Source organism: Alternaria conjuncta (assembly GCF_024043145.1).
Source record: "Alternaria conjuncta strain BMP 0040 chromosome Unknown scaffold_4, whole genome shotgun sequence".
Taxonomy (NCBI): Eukaryota; Fungi; Ascomycota; class Dothideomycetes; order Pleosporales; family Pleosporaceae; genus Alternaria; species Alternaria conjuncta.
The window spans coordinates 2,266,558-2,282,764 of NW_026250093.1; the positions used below are offsets into that span (position 1 = coordinate 2,266,558).

At 52.6% G+C, this 16,207-nt stretch overlaps 6 protein-coding genes across 6 annotated transcripts; 2 read left to right on the forward strand and 4 right to left on the reverse strand.

Annotated features, from left to right (window-relative positions):
• Positions 1-1,016: 1,016 nt before the first annotated feature.
• Positions 1,017-2,684, forward strand: J4E85_003626 (uncharacterized protein; the record flags this gene model as incomplete). The annotated part of the gene is made up of 2 exons (XM_051467892.1): positions 1,017-1,440; positions 1,552-2,684. The coding sequence occupies 2 exons, from the start codon at positions 1,017-1,019 to the stop codon at positions 2,682-2,684; spliced, it is 1,557 nt and encodes a 518-aa protein (XP_051329051.1).
• Positions 2,685-2,856: 172 nt separating this feature from the next.
• On the reverse strand, positions 2,857-3,749 carry J4E85_003627 (uncharacterized protein; the record flags this gene model as incomplete). The annotated part of the gene is made up of 2 exons (XM_051467893.1): positions 2,857-3,372; positions 3,564-3,749. The coding sequence occupies 2 exons, from the start codon at positions 3,747-3,749 to the stop codon at positions 2,857-2,859; spliced, it is 702 nt and encodes a 233-aa protein (XP_051329052.1).
• Positions 3,750-4,318: 569 nt separating this feature from the next.
• Positions 4,319-6,026, forward strand: J4E85_003628 (uncharacterized protein; the record flags this gene model as incomplete). Its single annotated transcript, XM_051467894.1, is given in 2 exon segments — positions 4,319-5,935; positions 5,955-6,026. 2 exon segments carry the CDS (start codon positions 4,319-4,321, stop codon positions 6,024-6,026), a joined length of 1,689 nt encoding a protein of 562 aa, XP_051329053.1.
• Positions 6,027-10,879: 4,853 nt separating this feature from the next.
• On the reverse strand, positions 10,880-12,152 carry J4E85_003629 (uncharacterized protein; the record flags this gene model as incomplete). Its single annotated transcript, XM_051467895.1, has 2 exons — positions 10,880-10,902; positions 10,931-12,152. 2 exons carry the CDS (start codon positions 12,150-12,152, stop codon positions 10,880-10,882), a joined length of 1,245 nt encoding a protein of 414 aa, XP_051329054.1.
• A 633-nt stretch (positions 12,153-12,785) lies between these two features.
• On the reverse strand, positions 12,786-13,569 carry J4E85_003630 (uncharacterized protein; the record flags this gene model as incomplete). Its single annotated transcript, XM_051467896.1, has 2 exons — positions 12,786-13,430; positions 13,480-13,569. The coding sequence occupies 2 exons, from the start codon at positions 13,567-13,569 to the stop codon at positions 12,786-12,788; spliced, it is 735 nt and encodes a 244-aa protein (XP_051329055.1).
• Positions 13,570-15,035: 1,466 nt separating this feature from the next.
• TIM9 (protein transporter tim9) lies at positions 15,036-15,404 on the reverse strand (the record flags this gene model as incomplete). The annotated part of the gene is made up of 3 exons (XM_051467897.1): positions 15,036-15,230; positions 15,281-15,350; positions 15,397-15,404. The coding sequence occupies 3 exons, from the start codon at positions 15,402-15,404 to the stop codon at positions 15,036-15,038; spliced, it is 273 nt and encodes a 90-aa protein (XP_051329056.1).
• Between the last annotated feature and the right edge of the window lie 803 nt (positions 15,405-16,207).

Consider the following 16,207-nt stretch of genomic DNA (forward strand, 5'->3'; position numbering starts at 1 on the left):
TGACGTCTGAGGGCTCTGAGCTGTGCTGTACCGTAAGAGCATCCGGCAAAACTCGGACTTGAGCGAAGCATCGCTGAAAAACAATGGGGACGGTGATCCAATAGGAAATCTCTTCAGCGAATTGGCAAGTGTCGCGACGTTTCATTATACATCCTGTGGGACCCGATGCCAGGCAGCTACGGAAGCCATGCCGTTGCACTGCGGCATTTACATCTAACAATGTATGCTTCAAATCTATGTGTCCAGAAGAAAAAGACGGGTTACAGTATCCATCACTCTACTTGGTGTTTCCGACTGGATGAAGCGATGACGAAAGAGTGGGGTCACCCACTTGATCATCCCGCAGCGCTTCTTAGCTTTCAGCCTCACAGCCGGCCGAAATCCTTCACATGCACGGCCTTAGCACCGCATTCCACCACACGAACATTGCCGGTACCCTAATGTCATCCGAAACGCAAGACTCTCCGACTGTTCACGGCTTGTCGGTCACACCGCTAACGCAATGCTCTCATTGGCATTCCCCGCTTGACATCATCGCCATCAAGCATTTTTGCTGCCAGAAGTTCTACGCATGTATCAGCTGTCACGATGCATGCGAGTCCCACGAGTCTGACATCTGGCCTTACAAACAAAGAGACGAAAGCGCAGTGCTTTGCGGACAGTGCAAGCATGTGTTGACCGTTACTGAATACATGGACAGCGGAAGCAAATGCACACAATGCGGAAGCGCATTCAATCCTGGGTGTAAAAACCACTGGGAATTGTACTTCGAGCTAAACAAGAAGCCGCAATGATGCGCTGGAAGTCGGGTCACGAGCTGCGGATATTCCCAGGCAGCACTCCCAACCGAACCGTGATAACACCATTGCATGCTGCGACCTGGATGTCTTCCGGCCACAGTTACTAGATCAACGTGTCTTTGGAACAATTCTCAGTGTATGACTCCCGGGCTCCCTCGTAGTCTTCGAGCATTCACCTGGACTCCCATCGACATCCCACATACGGGCGAAATCACAATGGCCTTCCATGAATCTTCAGCTTTGGCCCGCATGTTCATCGTCAAGAATATCAATATCCCGCCCTCTCCCACTGTACCGCCAGACCAGGATGCCGCTACCGAATCAGAACGACTCAATCTATCCTTCATGGATCTACCGCGAGAACTTCGAGATATCGTATACGAGCTCTACCTCCCGGATACAGAATCCACATACGACGCAAAGACACACAAGTTTACCATCACCAACAAGGAAGCTGACGACATGTCGCTTGGCTTCACTTGCCATACCATCTTAGAGGAGCTACTTTGTCGCGCATTCGAAGTCAATCTAACTTTCCATGCTGCTTTCGTGCACACGCCACGCGAGAGTGACGATCAATGGGTCGATGACATTGGCCACATCTTACTTTACAAGGAGGATGTCGTGGATGAAATGGCCCGTAGGTTTCTAACGGAGGCCGGAGAGGAAGAGATAGCTACATGCTATCCACAGTTTCAGCCCATACTCTCTGCCTGGCGCTCGAACCGCGACGAAACATGGTTCTCCAAAGGCCATGACTGGGGAGAAGCTCCATCGATCTACCGCGACTTCATCCAGCACACATTGACTGTGCTCGCAAAGCATCCCGAGTTCGCGCACGACGACATAGAGTGGATGGACATCTTGCGGACACCATCAGGCGCTCAACTACCAGCTCGCAACCTCTTGGATCTTACCAATTTACAGTCCAAACTCTGGTCGATTCCTACGGACGGAGATTTCATGCATAACGTGTCCATCTCTGGATTTCCTACTGAGAATAACGATTACCCCAATACCGTTAGGTACCCATTCTCGGCCGCAGCCATCGCAATACGATTCCTCAACTGCCTGCCCCTGGGCCTGCGGAAGCAGATCCAATGTCTCCGCCTTGTTGAAAACCGAACTTCTATCGCGCATCCGGAGTGCCACATGCGAGGTTTCATACCATTCTGCATCGATATGCCAAAACTCCGCATCGAACGACGCGTCAGCATCTGGAAAACAGCTTCTACTTGTCACCATCCATACCCTTGGCTCAACGAGAGACGAGTATATGTGCGAGAAGGCAGACAGGAGGGCAAAAAGAAGCCTAAACGTAACCGGAGGATCTGGCCAAACTGGAGCCCACCTTCATTCCACGACTGGTTCACAGCTCATGTATTACCAGAAGCCCAGTCCGTGACGAAAGCTATCGCACCCTGGATCATAGAGGCTGACGCCTTGGAATCGCTCGGCATGCCGGCCGGTGCATGCACTCTACTGTTCAAAGGAGACGCAGCTGTGTATCCCAAGCTTGCGCACAATATGTTCAACAACGTTGTACAACACGATGCCGCGTGGCAGATGGCCATGGACTTGACGTTCAAGCCCAAAGACTCGGAAGCTTCGCAAATAGAGTGGTTTGCAAAGCGACGCCGTCGCGGTTACTTCTACGAAACCTTTCCGGTTCTACTTCAGCATATGACCGCCGGGATAGGCCGCATCAAGTGTGACTTCGATTTGGGCGTTGAACAAGATGCCAGGACCGTCGCCCAAAGCATGCCACACCAGTCTTCTGTTCACTGGGATTGGCTCTGGCGCGATCATCAGTTGAACTCAAATGATACGGCGTATGTTCTGATGTTCAAGGTCCTGAACCCTAACCGCCCTGGGCCTCGCTGATTCAATGGAACCTGTCGCTTGAGTAGCATTTCCGAAGCCTTGATTTACACCAAATCGACGATGCAGAAGAGGGAACTCATTTGAGGAACCCATAGAACACATTGTAGAATGTATTCATTCGCCATATATCCTTTATATCACATTCATTCATGATTCGCATCCCCTTATTTACTTATTTCCCCAACGTCAAAAACAGCCTGTCGCCAATATCGCCCAGCCCGGGCTTAATCATGCCCTTCTCATCAACCCCCTTATCGCACCCACCAACCCACACCTCAACCCCCTCTTCCCACTCTCCACACGCCTTCTGCAGCCCCTCTTCCGTCGCCAGAATAGCCACGACGATAATCCGCTTCACACCCCAGTCCTTCAGCGTGTCAATGGCCGCCTGTGCCGTCGCACCCGTCGCGATGATGGGATCTACAATAATCGCCAGCTCTGGTTGGGGCTTGGTTGAGCCAGCTGTGTGCGGGGTGTGGTAGGGCAGGTTGTTGTAGTATTCTACGGGTTGTAAAGTGGATTTCTCGCGGTAGAGACCGAGGTGGTGGACGGGCACGGGCATGGGGAGCAGGGAGGAGAGCGCGGGGACCATGGAGAGGCCGGAGCGGAGGATGGGGACGAGCGATATGGAGGTCGGTGAGGGGGAGGTGGTGGTTGTGGTGTATTCGTAGCCGAGCGGGGATTTGTCCTAGAGACGGCATGTTAGTAGGTGGTATGGTATGGTATAGCATTGCTGCTATGATTGTTGGCTGGGTGATCTGGGGATATGGGAATATGGGAATATGGGAATCCTTCTATGTATATGTCGTGGAGTACCACCCCACTTTGTGACATGATGTGACCGGGTGAATGTAAATGTGATGGAATGGGTGAACGTACGAGGCCTGCCTCTTGTGCCTTTAGGCCAGCGGCCAGAGCTTCATAGCCGACCATGAGAGCGAGTTCATGCACCAGGGTTTGCGCATCTTTGGACCCTGTGCTCGCGGATCGGAGCTGTGAGAGCTTCGCCTGGAGACATGGGTGTGTTGAGACGTGGGCGTTCTTGGGGAGGTTGATGCCAGACATGGTGGATTCGCAGTGTAATTACGTAGAGAAGATACAGTAGTATTGCAGGTCTTGGTATTCTGGAATATATAGTTGTTGTTCAACTTGACACCTACTGTCCATTCAAGAAGGTGCATGAGACAAGCGCGTGGTCACGCCTAGCTCCCCACATGCCGGCGATAACAGATGCCATGGCGTCGGGCGCCTCCGTGACACGAAACCTTGTCACGCCTCGGCAGGTGCAGTGCCGCTAGACTGGGGAGTCCCTGCCAATCGGAGAAAAAGGAAGCGCGCGCCATTCGTCCCATTATGTGCATAAGCAAAGGTTACTGAGATTTGACCTTTTCTTATTTGGCGCAGGAGGGAGGAGAGACGCGAAGGAGGGCTGATATACGTGTGCTGTCTTATTCTCGGGCATCGCCACTTTTGTCCCGGCATCATAGAAAGCAGCATGGCGCGTTACTCCAAGTTGCACACGGCGTCTTGAGCTGAAATTCTACACTACAAAGTTACGGGCGACTGCTCATCTTGGGACCCGCACGTCATTGCACATCGACGCTGCATGCACAAACGGGACCAGGACGGCAGCTATGGCCAACGCTGCACTCGACGACGACGATGTCCCCACCAAGCGCGAGTCGCATTTCAACAACCAGCGCTCGTCGCTGCGCTCTTCCACCCTCTCTGAAGAATCAGCGCACCGCCCGGAACCGCGATCGCGAACCCGCAGCGACCTGCGCCGGCTGCACGACTTCAACCTCGACCTCGAGAGAGTCCACTCGGAGCACGCGGATAGCGAGCCATTGCCCTCGCCTACCTCGACCGCCTCGCCCGCACCCAACGTGCCGTATACGCGACAGCGGAACCATTCGTACAGCAGCGCGAAGCGGTGGGACAAAAACGCCGGGAAGCACCGTTCGCTCAGCACAGTTTCCTCACGAGCCGGCGAGAGCAAGCACGACGACGACCTCCTAGGAGCAGACTCCTGGCTCCATCTCTACAACGACAACGCGCATTCGCCGAATCTTCCCACGCCATTGCGCACACCCAGAACGCGAGCACAGAGTAGGGCGTCGCAGAGAGAGAATGCGGGTGGTGGTAGTCCGGCATCTCAAACACATCCACACCGATCGAGAAGACCCTCTTTTCCACTCGGACGAGTAGCGCCCGGTGCTGCATCAGGGTCTCAACTAGACATCACGGCCCTGCCCAGCATGTCGCCTGTCCAAGAAGACGGCCACGATCACTCCCACCGCTACGATGATCACCACACAGACGCAGAGTACTACTTGCGCTCCAAGCGCACCCCTGGACAACAAAAAGCATCGAGATGTGCCACGGAGCTGTACACCATCTCTTACCTTATCTTCTTTTCCATATGGGGTACCTTAGCTCGTCTGGGTCTACAGGCCCTGACATTTTACCCCGGCGCACCCGTCATTTTCTCTGAACTCTGGGCCAATGTCGCGGGTACATTCATAATGGGCTTCCTGTCCGAAGACCGCCGTCTCTTCGCTGCCGAATGGGGGAGTCGCAGTAATAGTAATGATGGTGAAGAGAAACTGCCCGAACCCACCGATTATCCTGCCAACGACATTGAACACTCGCAACACAAGGCGCGGCATGGGAAGATCAAGAAAACTATACCGATGTACATTGGTCTTGCAACAGGGTTTTGCGGCTCATTCACCAGTTTCTCGAGTTTCATGCGCGACATCTTCCTCGCGCTGTCGAATGACTTGAAAAGTCCTATCAATCATCCTTATCCCGCGGGTGCATCTACACCGTCTGTGACCACCACAGTACCCCGCAACGGCGGATACTCCGTCATGGCCATCCTCGCCACCATCATAATAACCATAGCAACATGTTACTGCGCCTTACACATCGGCGCTCATCTCGCTCTGGCCCTAGACCGCATAACACCCAGCCTACCCTTCCGCTTCACACGCCGCGTCTGCGACCCTATTTTCGTCATCCTGGGCTGGGGCGTATGGTTCGGCGCAATCATCATGGTGTGTCTCCCACCTTACTCAACATGGCGCTCCCAAGCCCTCTTCGCATGCGTCTTCGCCCCCGCAGGCTGTCTCCTCCGCTACTACATCTCCCTGTTCCTCAATCCCATTGCGCCGTCCTTCCCACTCGGCACCTTCACCGTCAATATCTTTGGTACTGCGGTACTGGGTATGGCATACGATCTCCAACACGTGCCTCTCAGCAGTACAGGGCTGGTTGGAGGTAGTGTGGTTGGCTGTGCGGTACTCCAGGGGATACAAGATGGCTTCTGTGGCTGTTTGACGACGGTTAGCACGTGGATTGTGGAGATCGATACGGCGAAGAGGAGGAGAGGTGCGTATGTTTATGCGGGGGCGAGTGTGGCGGCCGGAGTGGGGTTGTTGGTTGTGGTTATGGGGAGTGTAAGGTGGACGGTTGGGTGGGAGGAGATGCTGTGTATGACGTGATGAGCTGGTGAGGTGACTGTTGGACGATCATGTTTTGTTTGCATTTATGGTTTCGGTTATTTGGAGAACATGGTCATGAAATGATGGGTCATGAGACGGTACACGAGGATCTCACTGGTCATACGATACATGATACGACTACGGAAGATGATGAGCTTTTGGCATTTACACTTATATACCCATGCAAGATAGAATCAACTTTATTTACATTTCTTAAGCGCGCCCTCCTCTTTCCATTTGGTTTTTTCACTCCTCGACTTCTCTACTCTACTCAAGTGTTGATTATAAGTGCGAGTATGCATCCTCAGCGCCCTGTCGGATCGGGCGCTCGATATACGCCGCTGATCTTTTGCATCGCTGCAACGACATTATAGACATCTGGTTTACCCTCAAGGGTCTGCGATATATGCTCAGAACAGCAAGTTATTATATTATTACGGTTAAGTTCTGATGCAGAGCAGAGCTGCAACGCGGTCGGGTAACTCTACATTACAGTTCCTATGCAGGTGTATATTCTAAATACCTTGTACTCTCCGCATGCAGCTACAGGAGTTGTTATGCTAAATCTGTACAGTTACAAACAGCCTGCATACTTCAATATTGAGGTTAGAACGGGCTGAATAGACGCAGTAGTAGTAGTACAGTTACAACCGCCGTCAGGGATACTTCGCCGGATACCTGTGGTCTTTGACACACTAGACGCATTTTGTGAAGCTGAGAAATCTGACGATACTTCCTAGAGATTCCAAATGATAGTGGGGCCGTCACAGGTTCCCAACTTGTTCTAGCTCGTTGTCCTGATCGGTGCCTGCCAAACGTACTGGCTGGGAAAGAAGTACAGCCTGATCATGACATCATCTCACCTGCACTGCGCCAGCCTGGTAAGGCTACACATATAACCACCGCTCGGCTGCCCCACCATAATACTACCGGTTCCATCGACAAGGCTCCTTTCCGTCACATATCCATCCAATATCTGTCTGGTGAGAGCCTCTTCAGATGCGAGCGCATCTTGCTCATTCATCTTCTCTTCACTTCCATATCGCATGCCTACCTTCTTTTGGCGACCTAGAAGGCCGTATCAATGAGCGATACGCCAAAGGCTAATACGCTCTGCGAGCGCTGCAGCCTTCTCAGCTTTGACGATGGCGCCATCGGGGGCCAGGAAGTAGTTGGCGAAGATGGCGTTGTGCGACTAACCTTCCCGGAGTCCAAGATCAATTATCGTCCTGAGTGGGCGGAGCCAGGGGTCTATGTACAACCTCATTATGAACTAGTTCGCCTCGATTGGAAGCTCGTCGAGCCCTCGCCTGAGATGCCTCATTTGTCTCATTCTTCTCAACTTGGTTGTGCATTCTGTCAAGCTTTGCGCAAGTCACTAGAGGAGACACTTGCGGACAAGGCGAGAATCTTTCCGATAGACGATGGTCCACTGAATTTGATAGCATATCTTTCGGTGGTTGATAGAGGGGTGGTTGATAGAGGTATTGAGGGGCTGGTGATAGAAGCAACTTATAATCTGGCCAGCTTGAACGGAGCCGACGTCTTTCAGACTTTCTTTCCCATTGAGGCAGACTCCAGTAAGTCGGATCATCCAACGAAATTATGAACCGTGTAGACTGACGATTTGTCTGAAGGTTGTTGTGATTGGCTAGGAGCTCAATTCGAGCGGGATGCTTCGTACCTGCATCCTACGAACATTCTCAAGATGCGTCAACTGCTTGAGCACTGCACGTCAACGTGCCACCCTGATACCCCATCTCCGTTCATACCTACAAGGCTCATAGACGTCGGCCATGACGTGTCTGATGTTCCTCGCTTGGTTCTGTCCTCTGACATCAGCAAGACTCAGCAAATGAAGTACGCTGCCTTGAGCTACTGCTGGGGTAATGCAAAAGATTCTGCTTTACAGTTCAAGACTGAGAAAGCATCTCTGGGGCGAAGATGCGCAAGTCTGCCTGAAGAGCTCATGACGCCAACCACGAATGACGCCATCGCGCTCGCAAGAGCAATTGGCCTTCGCTATCTATGGATAGACGCTCTCTGCATCATACAGGATGATGAAGATGACTGGTCGCACGAATCATCGCAAATGAATCTTGTCTATCGCCATGCATTTGTTACTCTCTGCAGCCTCAACTCGGTATCATGTCACGAGAGTTTCCTGGATCGAGCCCCCGTGTCGAACATCCCCTTCCAATCAACGATACGGGAATCTATCAATGGCTCTTACCTGATCCGACTACGGTCAAGAACGGGTGATAACCCGGATCGCCGAATGTATACGATGGACTCAGCACTATCAGAGTGGGACAGGAGATGCTGGACATTTCAGGAAAAAGAGATGTCTACTCGTCTCCTGCTTTTTGGAAGCTTGAGAATGCATTTCACTTGTGGTAGAAGCGAATGGTCTGAAGGGGATGAAGCACCCAGTGACAGGATCGGGTCCACAGTAGGAGTCTCGGAAACGATTATCAGGTTTATAAACAAGCGCATGTCATCCATGGAAATGTACCAGTATTGGTACTCGTTGGTTTTCCAATATGGTCATCGCTCGTTGACGTTCGACAAAGACCGCCTTCCCGCTATCGCCGGACTTGCTCGTATGATAGGCGAGGCGCTGCAAGATCGATATCTCGCCGGACTCTGGAAAGGTGATCTACACCACGGATTGACATGGCTACCTAAGGGCTATATGCTTTCGCGCGGGCTTGAGGCTTGCATACGCGATATCAGAAAAAGGAACTACGTTGGCCCTTCATGGTGCTGGGCAGCATGCCCAGATGTGATAAATGTGAGACACGATCCCACACTTATAGTTGAAGAGTCAAGTATAGTAGATGCCAGTACTGATACTTGTTCTGATGATCTATATGGAAAGGTATCTGGAGGACTCCTTCGAATTCGCGGGAAACTGGCGCGGATACCGGACTGGTTACCGAAGGACGAAGGTACACACTGGTCTCAAAATTGGGTCCACGATGCCAACGAAACCAACGATAGTTTTATTTTCGGCATAACGGACTGGCTTCACAAAGAGAAAGAAGCGGGACTAGAGAATCTTGTTGTCATGCTTCTCTACCGCATTGAGAACAAGGCATCTCCAAGAACCTCCGCTAAAGCAAAAGCGCCAAATCTGTGGGCTTTGTTGCTCTATCCTGCAGGTGAACCGAAAAATTATTATCGAGTGGGGTTGGTAAGATCTGAAGGATACGACGGCTACAAAGAGATGAGGAAATGGTTTGAGGACAGCGAAGAAGAAACTGTCTGTATTATCTGATGTGCAGACACTCTAGGTTAAGAGTAGATATAACTCCAAGGCGTTGGGAAAGATGCGTGCACGCATCGCCGGTAGTGTCTCCTAAGCACAAACCGAAAAGTATCCAGGGAGAGAGATTAGTACACAAGAGGTGCTCGATACTTCACAACATCAATGCACCCAAACAAAACACCTGGCATCGGCCTCATCACCGTTCCTCAAACACCCCCTCCCTACACCTTCTTTCCCTCTTCACTCTCGCTCCTCACCGCTGCCCTCCTCTAAACATCCCTGTTCACCACCCTCCCCACATACTGACTCCCCCCATAACTATGCATCCTGAGCGCTTCGTCAAACCGAACACGTTGTCTACGCTGCTGATCAAGCGTGTTACTACAGTAGTCCTCTGGGGTAACTCCTTGCTCTACGCTGTGCGAGGATAATATGGAAGAAGTTTTATCGCTTTCAGGAACTGTGATACGAATAACCGGCACGATCAAAGCCTGTGGAGTAGCGTCTGTGTGAGTCTTCGGCTTGTGCGTACATGTGTCTTCGACAACTGGATCTACCGCCGCAGCAAATGCTTTCTCATCCTCATCAACACCCTCTTCCACCACCAACCCCCTCCCCAGAACCCCCCTTCCAATCATTTCCAACTCTCGGACTCCTACCGCCCACTCTTCCGCTTCCCTTCCTCCCTCTTCATTTCCTCGTTCATACCCCTCCCATTCCCTTCTTCCCCACCTCTCCGCTCCTCGATCCACATCACCTCCACGTCTAAGACGCTGGGGATCAGCCATAACGTGCGCTCGTCCAACTTGGTGGTAGTAGTGGCGCTGGTGATGTGGTTGTTCTGGTTGGAGATAGTATGCGATGAGGGCAAGGATGGAGAGTATCAGGGCTGATGCTATGACGGGTTCGATCATTGGGGGTTTTTCTTGTTGGTGTATTGGGTTGAGGAAGATGGTGGGGAGTTATAAGAGGATGGGGGGTTTTAGGATTGGGAAAGAGAGGAAGGGAGTCGTGGGTATGGAAGTGTTGGTATGTTGATGTGACTGCGGTGTCAATATTCTGACGAAGTCTTCGCTGAGTAAACACGTGAACATACGGGGGGTCCCAAGAAGCCCATATTCCAAATTCGAATTAGACTTACGACTTGAAATGTACCGTGAAGGTGTATACGGCATCCCATGCTGAAGCTCTTACACAACATGTGGAAACCCCCGAATAGGTCTGCAGCCTACATCGACATGAATACATGCAAAGTGTGTGATCTAACGTCGATGCAGGCTCCACACCTATTCAGCCTCCTTCTTGTATTGAATGCTCCCCCTCCTCCAGATCCCTAACCCACCTCCCCACCCCATCCCCCTTCCATCCAAAAACATCATTCTTCAGCGCTCCCTCCACAGCCTCCGTAACCTCATCATTCAACTGTCCCGTATAACAGTCCCTACTCACAATCTCCATCAACGTCCTACATGCACTCTTCGCGCCCCCCATCTTCCCCTTTCTAAAGAACTCAAAATCAGCAATCTGCTTGTATCCCATGCGCCACTCAGACCAGAAATCCGAAGACTGTGCTTTGCGCCGCTTGCTCGCGTCGCTGAGGAGGTCGCTTTCGGGGCCGGGGGCGAGCTGGAACGTGGCTTGTGTGATGGACGGGATCATGTGCATGCCACATAGTACGGGCGTGAGGCCTGATAGCAGGGGGAAGACAGCGGTGAAGCTAAACGAGGTGAAGTGGCGGCAGAATTCCGTTTTCTTGGCAAAGCTGGCGATACGGTAGAGGACGAGTTCGAGGATGCGGGGCGGCACCATGAGATGGAATTCGTAGGTGCTGTATACGGTGATGGAAGAGCCTTCGTTGTAGCCGAGGTGGTGCCAGGGTCTTTGTCGCAGGAGTTGGCAGCTGGAATACCGGGGTTCGCTATTCGAAGTCTTGTCAAGTGGAGGCTCTTTCTGGAGAAGCTCGATGTAGTGCATCTTCATCTCAAAAGCCCAGTTATCGTTGGTGCCCATGGCTGAATCTACCAGCGCGGCCATGGTTTTTGGTGGCGCAGCGACAACGATACGTGTAGGGTCTAGACAGGAAAATGCCTTTGTCCAGATGTCGGTGACTGAGCTCAGCATGTGGTCGTGCGCGGTGGACACATGCCACAAGTTGTATTCTTGATCTGTATGTACCACCAGGCTCTTGATGTGGCGTTTCAAATCATTCTGGGTGACAAATTGTGTGAACCTGTCGAAGTCTTTAGAAAGATGCGGGATCCACGCAGCTCGCAGTGTCGCCTTAAGGTGTTCGTCTCCATCCTGAATGCGGCACAATTGGATAAGCACGTCGTCCATAGCCGGCTCGAAAGCAGACCCAGAGGTACTCTTGAATTTGCTGCGAAGTTTTGTGTAGATCATGAACTCGTGGTTACTCAACTTGGATAACTCTCCCTGCATGCTATCGACGAGTCGCGCATCCATTGGTACCCATAGTGCTTCCTTGTCCAGTGCTATACGGGCGTATTGGAAGAGAATTGGAAGCAAAACCTTTCTCCATCTCCATGACACTAGGGAGAGAAGCTTTAGTGGTGTGGAATCAGAATGCGTTAAGTGCGAAGATGGCTCGTGGTGGAATTTGGTAATCGATGGGGCTTGGTCTGCGAGATGCGAGGCGATCTGAGCCAGGAGCTCATTTGGCAGCGACTGCATACTGGTGTATTGATAACTAACAGTGTAGATGGCAACCGCGAGGTTTGTGTTTGGCGAGGCTTGAGTGAAGCGTGAAGCGTGACGCGTGAAGCATACAGTTGGGTAGTATCGGTGGAATGATCAAAGGTCCGAAGTTGTGGGCCTCCGGGTACGTCATCCCGTCTTCGATCAGCACCCAGCAACGGCCATCTCAACTACCCGATTCTATACTACCAGATTCGAATGGGCATCTCAAGTCCGAAAACAGATCGAGTCTCACAAGGGTAACGTCCATTTACTGGGCGTCCAAAAAAGACAAGGTCCAACACCGTACTCAAACAGCATCTACAGTAGTACAGCTTGACATCGAACATTCTGGGTCTCCAAAGTTGAATCAATGCTATCTGAATATGACTTTCGCTTCATTATACCCATCCATGGTACAGGTGTTTAGTCTTCCTAGGGACATCACACGTAAGTAGAGGGAAGAGACCTCCACCACCTCCCCTCCGCCTACGTCATCCCGTCTTTGGTCTGCACCAGCGCTGGAGATGTTGCACCCACCAGCTGCCGCTTGATTAGGGTTCTACAAATCTACAGCGCATATCCAACGTCTTCACAAACAGACATCTACTATTTGTACATGAACTAATTCTAGAACCCCGCCCTAACAGCCCCATCCAACCACGCAACCCCCGCCATAACCCCATCAACAACCCTCACCCTACCTCCCTCCTGCTCCCCCAACTCCTCCACACAAGCCTCCCTAACCATCTCATCCATCCCCGCCATACCCGCGCAACCCAGACAAATCGCGCCAACTTTCCCTTTGCCCAACAACCTCTTAACCGCATCCTTCATCCTCTTCTTCACCTCCTCCGCCGGCGCATCATGCAGATCCGTCGCATTGAGCCCCGTTGTTTCCACGCCTGCAAACCTTTTACCCGCGTCTGAGCCCGTGCCCAAAAAGGCTATTGTAGCATCCGTGAGGATAGTCTCCCAGACTTTACCCGTGCTCACTATGCCGAACTTCTCGTCGGGGTGGATAGCTTGCAGAGAAGCACCGACACTGGCTTCGAAGATACCCGTAACAGGTTTCCTCTTATCTCTTATAGCGGGTTCTTGTTTGAGGAGAGGGACGAGCGGGTGTTGGCTGTAACATGCGACGAGGAAGGCATCGTGGCGGGCGAGTTGTTCGCGTAAGGCGGGGAGGCAGTGTTTCACCGACTCTGCGGCGTCGTCTTCGTTGTTGATGCTCTTGGGGCCGGAGGGGGCGGTAAAGTACTCGTGGGCGGTCTGCTAGCTGTGGTTAGTTGTTGGGTGGGTGTGGTGAGTGGTGTTGATTAACGTTTTTGAACTGCAGGGCGTCGACGAGCGGCTTCAGGCCGTTGGTCATTTGCTCCGTGGAGTTTGGGTTGATGATGAGGATGGACCGCATCTTGCTATATCGTGGGTTGGTACCGTTGCGATATTCACCCATTGGCTTTGCTTGGAGTCGTGTGCCTGCGCGGTTGCCCCGCCATGAGGTTTGACATTGTGGCGCGTGATGGATTTGGGATGTGGAGCTGCGACAAGGATGTGGGCTGTGACGTCATGTTCCAGATTGTCTTGTTTGTTGTGTACACAGCCCTGGGGGACAGAGGATTGCGTGCGACGAGTGTGGAAGTGCAGTGAAGAACAGACATGTTGTATTAGGCTACTGAGGGTATTGTGAAGCATGGAACTGCGTCGCAGATGTATGCCCGTGGTATCGCCTAACTTCTCCTTGAATTACGCGCCGTCATGCGTATTCAATCGCACCAACGCCGTCGCAAGAGGAAATCATCGAAATGTGGGATATGAAAGCTAGCAAAGTCAGGACTGGTCATCGTCGAATGTCTTGCAGAAAGCTTACAGGTCGTGAATCGTCGTCAAGGTTCGGCGACTAGCTTAGCGGAAGCAGCTGAAGCGTCCGCAAGAGAAGCGGAAGGGAGCGCGGCGGACGCCGTGACGGTCAGCGACAACACCACCACCTAGTATCTTGTCAGCAACTGGTGCTTTTGTCCGGAACAGACGGCTCCAAAGCGGGCCACTTACCGGCGTGCTTGCCGCCAAAGCCCTTATGCCACATGAGACCCATGGTTGCTTGTGTTTGTTGGTCGGTAGAGGTAGTAGTTTAGGTTTGGGAGTTGACGAATCGCTTTGTTTGTGCAGAGTTCTTGTTGTGGTGTAGCTGGAAGGTGATCGCAGCGCGTGTGTTATATAGGAGGTGTGTGGGAGGCTGGAGGAGATTCAGGGCAAGAACAGGGTCGGTGAAGCGGTAGCTGCTGCGTCATAGGCTGGCAGCCAAGGGCTTGGGAGATGCAGCACAGCCACCGCTAAAGGCGATCATCGTGGAGATTGCAGCGAGCGCACACAGTACAGCCTCGATGTCTTCGTAGACCTGTGCGCGCTTGATTGGCCGCGTCTGGATTTCTTCAAGATTGCCCATAGTGCGCTCAAAGTGGTGCGCCACAACCCCGTATCTTAGAAGGGCCGAACTGGTGTTTCGTGGCACTCTCATGACGACGTTCGCGGCTGTGAACAGCTAGCATTGGAATTCGGGCGCCTTTAGCTTGTCAGCTGCGACTCGATTTGCACGCGTACAAACCGGCTAGCCATCTGCAAACACATTCACCGCACATTTCGTCCCAGATAGGCATTAAGCGGAGACGTGTGACAGCGGCAACTGAGCGCTTATTGAATTTGAGTGCAAGGTTGTAGCTTGCTTGACCAAGGCCATAGATCATAGCCCGCTCCCAGCCAGATTCCAAAAATAGTTTCTATTGTACAGATGTCGTGATCCAAATAACATGAAATAGCCAGCGCTGCCGCCGAGCCTGCTACCGGCTCATAGCTGACGACGTGCGCTCCTCTCGCAGAATTTTATCTTCCGCCCATGCCACCTTGTTGTGCCATGGCGGCGTTTTGTTCCTGGAAGCGGTCGCCTAATCGCTGGGAGCCCTTCATGTGCTTGTCGACGCATCGCATAACGCAGCTCTCTTCGCGCGAGGTGAGGGACTTGCTCTCGAAGCCGTTGACGCAGTGGTCGAAGCATTGCTGGACGAGGTTGGAGTACATCTGGATTGGTCAGTATTGCTATCGTGCAGCATAGAATATGGATGGCGTACGTTCATGAATTCCTTCATCTGCTTCTTCTCCATGCGCGACTGCAGCTCGCGCTGCTCAGATGCTGTGAGTCTACATGCGATTAGTTATTGTGATGCCAATTGGGGCAAGTACATACGACTCCATGATGCCTGGTCGTGTGTGGTGGCAGGATTATTGTTTACGGAAGGGTGGCTCGACGCGGAAATTTGGTATGACGTCGGGTGGTTGTCTGGATGCTGTGCTGACGAGCCTGCACCCAAAAGTGTAGACGCGAGCTAGGCCACCGGGCGGCCCGTCCACGCTCTCCAGTCACCGAACCACGGGAAGCAGGCGTGGAGACTTCATGGCAGCCGCACTCAGCGGGTCATATCTCGTCAAGTCTGGGACAAATCTGGGAAGGCACTTGGGACAGAATGTGGCAATGGATGCGTCGTCTCTCATGTCCCGTCGCACCAATATTGTGTGGCTCCCGCTGCATGGCCGTACCAGTACCTGACCTGTACCTTTCCCGCCAAGACGGTCGTTATTATTGGAACCGACTCCAGCATAGCAAAATAATAACACATTAACATCGCCTCTTAATAGCCAGCTGCATCCGTTACCCGTATTGATCGCCGCTGTATTTTGCCGTCGAGGGGCATCAAGCCTCGCGTTTGTGTCTGTCAGTCAGGCGACGCCGTGCCGTCTTCCTTGGATGCTCACAATTGGCCCGCAGCCACACATCACGGCCGCTAACCTGCTGCTCTTCGTCAGTCGAGCAGCGGGCTGCCACTCGACTGCCTCGCCCCGACTGCGATCATTGCCCTCTCCAGACGCCGACCCTGCAGGCCCAAGTCGCCTCGAGCCACAGTTTCAGGCGCGCCTCGATATTGCGCCCGACCAGGCCGCTGAACCCTCCGACGACATCCTGCAGCTGTACCTGTACCCCTAACCGCCCGTCGCGTCCT